This window comes from Oncorhynchus mykiss, chromosome 21 (assembly GCF_013265735.2).
Source record: "Oncorhynchus mykiss isolate Arlee chromosome 21, USDA_OmykA_1.1, whole genome shotgun sequence".
NCBI lineage: Eukaryota > Metazoa > Chordata > Actinopteri > Salmoniformes > Salmonidae > Oncorhynchus > Oncorhynchus mykiss.
In genome coordinates, this window is record NC_048585.1 from 22,883,634 (window position 1) to 22,894,463 (window position 10,830).

The 10,830-nt window shown below is 44.3% G+C and overlaps 1 protein-coding gene across 4 annotated transcripts; it reads right to left on the reverse strand.

The window, feature by feature from the left end:
• Positions 1–627: 627 nt before the first annotated feature.
• On the reverse strand, positions 628–10,522 carry zgc:113263 (TIN2_N and Myb_DNA-bind_4 domain-containing protein). 4 transcript variants are annotated; one of them, XM_036957318.1, is made up of 23 exons: positions 10,126–10,522; positions 9,400–9,602; positions 9,006–9,182; positions 8,706–8,801; positions 8,504–8,614; positions 8,258–8,381; positions 7,711–8,038; positions 7,512–7,579; positions 7,166–7,418; positions 6,872–7,032; positions 6,415–6,637; positions 6,102–6,271; positions 5,628–5,877; positions 5,371–5,513; positions 3,451–3,712; positions 3,175–3,296; positions 2,862–3,096; positions 2,606–2,751; positions 2,175–2,421; positions 1,788–1,924; positions 1,437–1,680; positions 1,085–1,233; positions 628–989 (listed from the first exon to the last, which is right to left on the reverse strand). In XM_036957318.1, the coding sequence occupies exons 1-23, from the start codon at positions 10,154–10,156 to the stop codon at positions 742–744; spliced, it is 4,128 nt and encodes a 1,375-aa protein (XP_036813213.1). In that variant the 5' UTR covers positions 10,157–10,522; the 3' UTR covers positions 628–741. The 4 variants fall into 4 exon arrangements, with proteins under 4 accessions (XP_036813213.1, XP_036813212.1, XP_021432819.2 ...); XM_036957317.1 differs by having other exon boundaries at positions 7,711–8,095; XM_021577144.2 differs by having other exon boundaries at positions 9,078–9,182; positions 10,126–10,521.
• Between the last annotated feature and the right edge of the window lie 308 nt (positions 10,523–10,830).

Below are 10,830 nucleotides of genomic sequence, written 5' to 3' on the forward strand. Positions count from 1 at the left end.
CAGAGATCCTCACTGAACTTCTGGAGAGAGTTTGCTGCACTGAAAGTAAAGGGGCTGAATAATTTTGCACGCCCAATTTTTCAGTTTTTGATTTGTTAAAAAAGTTTGAAATATCCAATAAATGTCATTCCACTTCATGATTGTGTCCCACTTGTTGTTTAGTCTTCACAAAAAACATACAGTTTTATATCTTTATGTTTGAAGCCTGAAATGTGGCAAAAGGTCGCAAAGTTCAAGGGGGCCGAATACTTTCGCAAGGCACTGTATATAGCCTTTTGTTTGGCAAATAATAACAAACAAAAATCTAGAAGTTCAGAATGTCATGTGGTATTGACCAATTGTCGTTAGAGGATTACCTCAAGCCAATCCCTTTCAAATATGTTGCTTCGTTAAGTTCAGGTCCTTATGTCACAACACATGTGCACTTACAGTGAAATACATGACAATAAACATCAATAGTCCTTTACACTTAGATTTAAGCACCGATACAAAGGTTAAATACGTGTCTGTTTTCCGACAAAGAAAAGTGGGATGGATGTTGAGTCTCTTCAGCAATATTCAACATAGCAACACTTCCTCTGAAATAATACAGTACCTCTCCGAAAACAACGCAGGAGACAGAAGACACAGGTCATTGTAATTGTTTATACACCTCTTTTCCAGAAGTCATTGTTGAGTCATTGCATCTTTCCTGTGGCTCTACAAAACTGTCTTCAGATGTTCACTAATGTTTCCTCGTTGTCAGATTGGAATAATACTCAGGTTCAGTTGTGTTGCCCTTGTCTGGCACTGCTCTGCTGTTTTCATGAAGCCCTGGTCAGCCATCATTTGAGAGATCTCTGTATACATGTGTTCCATTTCAGTGTTTCCCCTCAGGTCCTCTTGGATTCTGACACTGCCCCATATGTCAAGGAGGGCTTCAGTCTCCTCAATGCTCCAGGGGAGATCTAGTTCCCACGATGATGGACAGCTGCCTGATTCTGGAGAGACTGAAGAAAAAAAAAACGTAAACGAAGGCCCAACGTTGATAGTATAACGTAAAACAGCATTTACTGTACAGAGACTGGGAGATTGTTTCCCTTACCAGTTCCTTGGACTTGGCCACCTGGGACCTCTCCCATGTCTGTGGCACCATTTGATTCCTCAGCCAGAGAGTCACAGGGTAGATACTTGTTCCCGAATATTTGCACAAACTGATCGTAGAATTTGCACTCAACTTTTTCCCCTCCAATCCTGTGAAAATAGAACATAACATTTGGTTGTTGATTCAATACTTATTCCTCATATCTGGTTAGTTAATGAGCTTTGCTTATCTAACATGAGCATGGCAAACCTCTGACCATGAATACAAAACTATATGGAGTCTTCATAATCCATTCACAATTATAAATAGTGGTTATCAATTTCATATGCATATCTTTTCCCCCATGGCTTACTGTTTGCTCTCGCAGAACTGGCGAAAGTTGGCCTTTAGCCGCTTCACTCTAGACTGGCACTGTTCGGCTGTCCTCAGGTAGCCCTCGTTGGCCATGGCCTGAGAGATCTCAGTGAAAATGTGTCTGTTTTTAGTGCAGCCCTTCAGATCCTCCTGGACCTCGTCACTCCCCCAGATACTGAGGAGGACCTGGGTCTCACTGTCACTCCAGGAGAACTTGGAGCCGTCAGTTAAAGGACGGCTAGCTGAAGACAAAGACACCCAATGAACACATTGTTTACAATGGGAAGGGGGTTAGTGTAAATAAGACAACTCATAGAACATTTAAAGGTATGGTATGGCTTTGCTTTACCTTTCCTTTGGTCAACTTCAAGTGTAGGCTCCCAGACAGCAGCTTCCTCATTGTCTAACGAATCTTCGGCCAAACTGTCAACGTTGAGCTCCCTCGAGAAAATCTCCTCCATCTGGTCGTAGAACTTACATTCCATTCTGAGGAAAGGGAAGATTTGACTATTTAATTTCAGTTGAATCATCATATCCTCTGACCACATGTACTACGTAACAATAACAGTGATAAAAACAAGACTGCAATTACATTGTTTACTCATGTGATGAAAATAAGTAAAGCATTGATTTGTTGACTTAAAGATATTGCGTCAATTTATATCCGATGATGTGGCGTGATTTTTAAAGTAAATAACTAGACATGAAATGGTAGTTATAAATCTTTTGCATTCACTTGTCATGGTGGAAGCTGGCCTTGAGTCGTTTGATGCGGGTGTGGCACTGCTCAGCTGTCCTGATGAACCCCTGGGTCGTCATCCTCCGTGAGATGTATTCAAACACATGTCTGTTCTTCAAGCAGCCGCGGAGGGAGAGCTGCACATGGTCCTCACCCCAGACCTCCAGCAGAGCCTGGGTCTCCCGATCGGACCAGGGCATCTTTCTGCTGGACTCCGCCACAGCGTAACTGACTGAGCCCTGGCCTTCAAAAAAATATGTTTTTGGGAGGCTTTAGGTGGCTACTAAGTACATTTTTGAAGATTGATTATGACTAAGGTCCTGATTTGACCTGACCAAGACAAACAACTGTTGGCACTGACACAGGAAAAACACAGGGCCCTAATTACATTAGACTTTGAGGGTAAGGATAATGAGGAGGCACCATACCCGTTTCCTGATCTGGTTCCTCAGTGGGATCTGGATTGAAGTCATCACACAAATCAACAATCTCTGCATCGAGGGAGAGCGTGTCGTTGCCTAGCACCGGCTCCAGGAACCTGTAGTATCTGAAGAGTAAGGGCTCCCCTCCGTTTCTGTAGGTACGACCAGAGGTAGAGAGAAGTGGGGGGGTTCATTTGTAACAGGTACCAATTTAGGCACCATGACTCACCTTACTCACAAATAATCTGTGCTTTGCACTTACGCCCTGCTGTGGAGACACCGTCGGTAGGTTTTCCTCAGCCGCTTAACCCTCGAGTGGCACTGCTCAGCTGTTTTGAAGTGCCCAATGGTGGCCAGCTTCTCCGCTATGTCGGCGAAAATGTGCCCGTTGCGGACGCAACCTCGTAGACTGGCCTGGACATCCTCGTTCCCCCACAGCTCAATGAGGGCCAGCGTCTCTGGCTCTGACCACGGGATGCATCTCATCCCATCAGCACCTGCTCCGGGAGATATATACATTGGAAACATCCAGTGTCTTCAGTGTAAACCGATAACTGTCTGTATTACCACCGTACCTGTGTCCTGGTCTACTGTTGGATCGTCTCTTTCATCATACTCATCAATGGACGCCGCTTCATGCCCAAGTATTCGCTCCAACTGATTGTAGAACTTGTATTCCACTCCCTTTCTTCCACATCTGAGAACAGCAGACAGAAAAGGAAGCCATTTAAAAAAATTAGATGCAGAATTGTGGCTACGGGTTAGATTTGAGTACACTTATTTGTATGCTTCTGCAAATGAAAATCAACATAAAATAAAGGGTCCAATTTAAACCTGTTTTGTACACATACTTTTTCCTGTCGTAGCACTGACGGAAGTTGTTCCTCATGGACTTGACTTTCCAACGACACTGCTCTGGGGTCTTGGAGTACCCTTGGTCATGCATCTTTTCTGATATGTCCATGTAGACAGGGCCGTTATAGACAAAGTCTCTCAGCACCCTCTGAACCTCATCCTCCCCCCAGATGTCAATGAGGGCCAGGGTCTCAGGATCCAACCATGAGCCTGGTGTGATCTTCTCAGAAGTGGTGTAGTTGTCCACTTCTGTACACTCTAAATACAAAACAGCCCAATAACATGAAAGTGTCTCTGTTTAGACTTGGCAAAGGAACTTGTGTTGAGGGGACGGCACCTACAGTAGAACCAGTAGTTAAATAGACTGCTCAAAAAATAAAGGGAACACTAAAATAACACATCCTAGATCTGAATGAATGAAATATTCTTATTAAATACTGTTTTCTTTACATAGTTGAATGTGCTGACAACAAAATCACACAAAAATTCTCAATGGAAATCAAATTTATCAACCCATGGAGGTCTGGATTTGGAGTCACACTCAAAATTAAAGTGGGAAAACCACACTAGAGGCTGATCCAACTTTGATGTAATGTTCTTAAAACAAGTCAAAATGAGGCTCAGTGGTGTGTGTGGCCTCCACGTGCCTGTATGACCTCCCTAAAAACGCCTGGGCATGCTCCTGATGAGGTGGCGGATGGTCTCCTGAGGGATCTCCTCCCAGACCTGGACTAAAGCATCCGCCAACTCCTGGACAGTCTGTGGTGCAACGTGGCGCGAGACATGATTTCCCAGATGTGTTCAGTTGGATTCAGGTCTGGGGAATGGGCGGGCCAGTCCATAGCATCAATGCCTTCCTCTTGCAGGAACTGCTGACACACTCCAGCCACATGAGGTCTAGCTTTGTCTTGCATTAGGAGGAACCCAGGGCCAACTGAACCAGCATATGGTCTCACAAGGGGTCTGAGGATCTCATCTCGGTACCTAATGGCAGTCAGGCTACCTCTGGCGAGTACATGGAGGGCTGTGCGGCCCCCCAAAGAAATGCCACCCCATGACTGACCCACCGCCAAACCGGTCATGCTGGAGGATGTTGCAGGCAGCAGAACGTTCTCCACGGCGTCTCCAGACTCTGTCACATCTGTCCAGTGTGAACCTGCTTTCATCTGTGAAGAGCACAGGGCGCCAGTGGCAAATTTGCCAATTTTGGTGTTCTCTGACAAATGCCAAACGTCCTGCACGGTGTTGGGCTGTAAGCACAACTCCCACCTGTGGACGTCGGGCCCTCATACCACCCTCATGGAGTCTGTTTCTGACCGTTTGAGCAGACACATGCACATTTGTGGCCTGCTGGAGATCATTTTGCAGGGCTCTGGCAGTGCTCCTCCTGCTCCTCCTTGCACAAAGGCGGAGGTAGCGGTCCTGCTGCTGGGTTGTTGCCCTCCTACGGCCTCCTCCACGTCTCCTGATGTACTGGCCTGTCTCCTGGTAGCACCTCCATGCTCTGGACACTACGCTGACAGACACAGCAAACCTTCTTGCCACAGCTCGCATTGATGTGCCATCCTGGATGAGCTGCACTACCTGAGCCACTTGTGTGGGTTGTAGACTCCGTCTCATGCTACCACTAGAGTGAAAGCACCACCAGCATTTGTCTTGCTAATTGCCTATAATTTCCACCTGTTGTCTATTCCATTTGCACAACAGCATGTGAAATTTATTGTCAATCAGTGTTGCTTCCTAAGTGGACAGTTTGATTTCACAGAAGTGTGATTGACTTGGAGTTACATTGTCTTGTTTAAGTGTTCCCTTTATTTTTTTGAGCAGTGTATATAACAAACAGGGTTCAATCTGACATAGCCATGCTGGGTGTCAATAGAACGTTTGCATAGTTTGAAATGAGCTGAACTTTTTACCTTGAAGTGAGTCACTGTTTGATTCATCTGATATGTCATTGGTCAAGTCTGTCACCACTGTGCTGGTAGAGGGAGGCTGCCTCTCAAGTATTTGATCTAAAATATTGTAGAACTTAAAATGAACCTGCTCAGATCCAGATGAACTAGGAAGAGCACAGGTAGAGAGAGATTGCAAAATTAGAATCAAATACGTAATCCAATTCACATTAGCAACATGACAAATGTATCAACAATAGAAGCTGAAATGCAATGGCCACCTGATGGTTTCCTGGCACTGCCGATAGCTGGCTTTCAAACGCTTTATCCTGGTGTGGCACTGCTCTGCAGTTCTGTGATAACCACGGATGTTGAGCTTTTCCGAAATCTCTGAGTATATGTGACCGTTGTGCGGGCAGCGCTTCAGGTTCTGCTGCACAGTGTCGTCTCCCCAGAGCTCCAGAAGGATCACTGTCTCGCCGTCCACCCAGGGGATCTTCTTCCTGTCCTCTGGCACGCCCACCACAGCCTCTGGATGGATCAGAGTCAAAGGGAAATAGTGTGTGAGAAGGATTGGCCCAATCCCAAACCATCCACTCACCCTTGTCCCTAAAACCTTGCTGACCTCATCTCACAGATATCAAAGAATGAGTCAGATATGCTATGTTGAGTTTCTTCCCAGTCCTTCAAGTTGATCTTATTATAGTATACTAGTGAAAGAGGAACTGGTTAACCAGTAGAGAATGTGACCATACCCCTCTCCTGGGAAGAGTTAACAGAGCACTCGTTGTCTGCTGACCATGCTTCTCTAGAGTCCATGTCAAGACAGTTTTCTGACACCTCCACGTATGAGGGAAGCTCATTCCCCAGTATTCTCTCCAGTAGGTCATAGAATTTGCATTCTACTTGCTCTCTGCCTTTCATGCTGTGTTTGGGGAAAGAAAACAAAGCACATTTTCAAAACAAATCATTTTTCTGGCTCAAATAGACCAAATGTAAGCCATCACAGGATCACAGTGGGACTCCCAATGCACAAAGAAAATGATTGTTAAACTATAACTGACATACTTGTTCTCGTAGCACTGTCGGAAACTCCGTTTCAGTCTTTTAACCCTTGTCTGGCATTGCTCTGCAGTCCGGATAAAGCCCTGGGCAGACATCTTTTGGGATATCACAGCAAAAAGGTGCCCATTTCTATGCATACCCCTCAATTCCCTCTGCATTTTGTCATCTCCCCATATGTTGATTAGGGTGAGGGTCTCCAAGTCTGTCCAGGGAACACTTCTTGTTCCTTCAGTGGAAATAGAGACAAACACAAGAGCAGTGATCACTGATTATTAATCATTTGATTGATTTAGATGAATCACATTGCAAATTCCAAATGTAAAATCAGCTGTATTAACATTCAAGCAGTTTGACCTCTTTGTAAGGTGGTGGGCAACATGCTGCATGCAAACACACATTAGCCCCTTTCCCAAGAGACAATATTATGTGATTTACCAAGAAAGGCACAATCGGACCATACCCATATCTTCTAGACCAGAGTGGCCAGGGAATTCCCAATCATCAGTGTCTTCTAGATGGTCATCTGTCACCTCTTCAACATCATAGGTGACCTCAGGAACCGTTAAGGGGGACACATTCCCAAGTATTCGCTCTAGCTGGTCATAAAATTTACACTCCACTCTGTATATAGGGAATGGTTTCAGTGTGAGAATATAGACAAGCACATTCAAGTGATATTGTCCATAAGAAACAAAAATATATTATAATAATACATTCTATATACATTGCAAATGTTCTTTAGTAGTGTACTCACTTCTGCTGGAGAGACTGACGAAAGCTGTTCTTCAATCGTTTGATCCTGGTCTGACACTGCTCTACAGTTCTCATGTAGCCTCTCTCAGACATGTTTTTGGAAATGAGAGTGAACACGTGGCGATTTTTGACACAGCCTTTCAGAACTCGCTGCACAGAGTCTTTTCCCCAAATGTCTATGAGGTTTAGAGTCTCATCATCCGACCAAGGGACTTTGATGTCAGTCGTCATGGGATAGGCAGCATCTTGGGGTTCTTGACACAAAAGGGTAAGTAAAACTGTCATGCATTTTCTTTTACCATGTACTGTATTTCACATTTCATTCAGAACGAACAGAGATTCCACACCTGTGTATTCTCCCCATATCGAGATGAGAGGAGATTCACTAAAAGATTCGATATTCACTGGAGAATCCCTGTAAAAGAGGAAGACAGCAATGTATATAAAGCAGAATTAAAATCCCCCCCCCCCCCCAAAAAAATGGAATGACATCAAAGGCATGCTGGGAGACACACCAATATAAGCTACTTCAATATCAGTTCTTACTGAAACAGAGGTGAATCTGCTTGCCGTTTCCGGGGAACCTCCGAACTGTCGCTCATTTTCCTCTTCGAGGGCAGAGTCTGCCCTCGCCTACTCTCATTTGCTGAAAATGATGTTCCCTCCTCCACAATTTCATCTGTTTCAATTCTGTCCCTCTGTTCATTTCGCTTCTGTCTTGTTCTCTCAGATATCCTCCTCTTGCCAGTCTCCAGATTTGATTGGTCAATGGGAATCTCAATAATCTCTTCTTTATTTGGATGGTTTGAATTTGGTGTGGCATCTTGCAGGTGTTTTTGAGTTTGTTTGTCAACAGTAGTCCCCAGTTTTGTGACTGGAGGGAGAGACAGAGAGGAGAGGATGCAGTCGTCCATAGGTAAAGAGCAAGTGTCTGAGAGAAATAGAGAATGAGAGGCTCAGTAAATCACTGCGACTTCTCACCCGTTTAGCTACAGTCAAATAATAAATGTATAATTCTAACAATCAAAGCAAAGTAATACAGTAGCAAAGACCATGACTCATCAGTCATAATTATCTACTAAGCCAGCCTTACCTTTTACGTCAACATGTCCAAGATTTCTGTGATGTTCAATTAAAGCCTTCATCTCCTCTGGCGGAGTCGCTGATTGCAAACACTCATCCAGAACTGAGGGGGCTCCATCAAGCCATGACACCATCTGAGAAAGAGCCCTTAGTCATTAGCAGTGGTAGGTTAAAGTTGAATACAATACATGCTGTATTTTGAAGGCAATTGTCAAGGTGCGTATGTGAAGTATAATGTTGAGTTCAATGGAGGCACCTGTGCAAAGTCTGGTACAGGCAGCAGCTCCTCCAGTCTGGAGAGGAACTCCCACAGGAGAATCTCCAGTGCTGTGTCATACTTCTGGCCGTACTGTACTGGGAACACCTCCTGGGGGAGTTAGAAGACATAAAAATGGAACTGTGAGTGAGGGGGGGGGGGGGGGGGGGAGAGAAAATTAGGGAGAGTGTCATCATCTCACCAGGAAGAAGTCCTCTTTCACACCTGGGTCTTGAAGAAGGGTTTGGACCAGCTCCAAGAAATTGGCCCCGGAATCTTCTACTTGTGCATCAGTCACCTTTAACATGCACACACACCGCGGGAGATGAATTACCCAAACTATGTGTGTATTTCTTCCTATTGATTAAATTTATTTTATGCACAGGAGGCTGCTGAGGGGAAAACGGATCATAATAATTGCTGGAATAGAGTGAATGGAATGATATAACACATGGAAACCATGTGTTTGATAACATTCAATTTATGCCATTGCAGACATTACTATGAGCCCGTTCTCCCGAAATGAAGGTGCCACCAGCCGCCTGTGGGTTAATGTGCATAGTAAATCACCCACACAGTGGTCCCTGGGTGTAGTAATGGAAGCTTTGATTCTGTCCAGGTGGGGTTGGATGGTCTTAGGGTCGACTTGGTGATCACCACGACACAACTCCAGAACCAGCTATGGTCACAAAAAAAAGTATTTAAACGCTATCATCAGCGCTCTTGATACGCTTTCACCAGTGCGCTACGTGTTTACTGGTTCAACTATCAACCACTGTACGACAGATTGGAGGGAACTAATACGGTTGTTAGCAATAGCTAAATGTACAAAAATAAAATACATTTCAGCCATTAAACAAATCCATCTGCAGACACACATGCACACACATGCTAACCCTGGCTCTCAGTCCCAGGATGAGTTGGGCCCTCTGCCGGTAACTCAGCAGCTCTGGGACCATCTCTGTCACCGAGGTGACAAACTCCTCCAGCATCCCATAATGCATGACAAGTCCTTTCTGCACAACTTGCCACATAGCAGCTGACAGAAGTTGCAGGGGTGGGGCCAAGAGCCGTAAATAAGAAATTGATAGAAGGGGATCTGTGAGAGAGAGAAATAATTATAGTCGCACATTAAAAACACTACTGAGATCTACCAGCTCATTGGGTATTTGCTGTTTCAAAGACATTACGTCATAGGACTGACTGGCCAACATTAGTGTAAGGGAGCCCTCTACTGGCCCTTCAAGACAAAAACAATGCCACATTATTTATTTAGCCACCCCATGCTTATACTGTAATTTGAGAATATTCATTAGCAGTGAGACTCTGTGTTTAGTGAACATATGAGACACGTAATCTTAATTTTTGCCTTTAAAAATTGCACATAGCCTAAACTAAATATGAGCAGCAGGATAAACGTTCACGAGGATGGCACCAGCATGCAGATTCATTACAGACTCAACTATATAATGCTGCATTCAGGTCTGCACGAGGAAACTCGGAAAGTTCCGCTATATACACGTTGTATGTAAAGCAATGATCGCAAACAGGTTTGTATAAGAAACGTAGGCCAAACACTGCCCAGGTGGTGAAAGAAAATCATTATTTCAATAGTCACGCACCTTTGTAATTTTCTGTATGGCTTCTTTCCATTGCTTGTTTCCAATTTTCAAAAAATATCCGACAGTGTCGCAAATATATCTAAATAACAATGTTATTTAGCTTGTGGTAGTAGTGTCAACGCAAACCAAAATGCTCTGACGCTATCTTGGTCAAATGTGGATGTATTTCTAATAAAAAACGTGCAGAATTATCATAATCATTCTGCAGGTCGAAGTAGATATCTTTGCGCGCATAAATCATTCAGAAATATAAGGAGAAACAGCTTCTCTCAGTTTGAATTTGGATGACCGAAAACCAAGATTCTGGTCTAATCCGCTTTGGTCCGGATCACATGAAGCCTGATTCCCCCATTGGTTGTGGAGAACCACAATAGCCCGATTTTGCTGATGAAGTCCACTAGGCGGAGTCACCGCCACTTCCGGGTTGATTTTAAGGCCTATGGAGATATAGGCCAAAACAGCCATATAATTATCCATATATCATGTATCCATATAATCATCCATATATGACTAATCAGTTGTGTGTGTGAATTACACCCATGACACGCGGGGGGGTCTCCATTTACAAACTCTGTGGTACTGTATTTACTGTCTTTGCTTTGGCCTTTTCCATACATTTCGTTTTTCTTTCATCACAACTGAGGAGGAAGGGTGTAGCCACAGCAACAATGCCAGACTTCAGGGAACGCTTGCGAAACAGACCAC

Coding starts and splice junctions, on each gene's coding strand:
- zgc:113263 (XM_036957317.1), bottom strand. CDS start 10,156: ATGGAAAGAAGCCATACAGAAAATTACAAAG. Junction 8,615..8,705: donor TGAAAGAGGACTTCTTCCTG/GTGAGATGATGA, acceptor TAACTCCCCCAG/GAGGTGTTCCCAGTACAGTA. Junction 990..1,084: donor TGGCCAAGTCCAAGGAACTG/GTAAGGGAAACA, acceptor TTTTTTCTTCAG/TCTCTCCAGAATCAGGCAGC.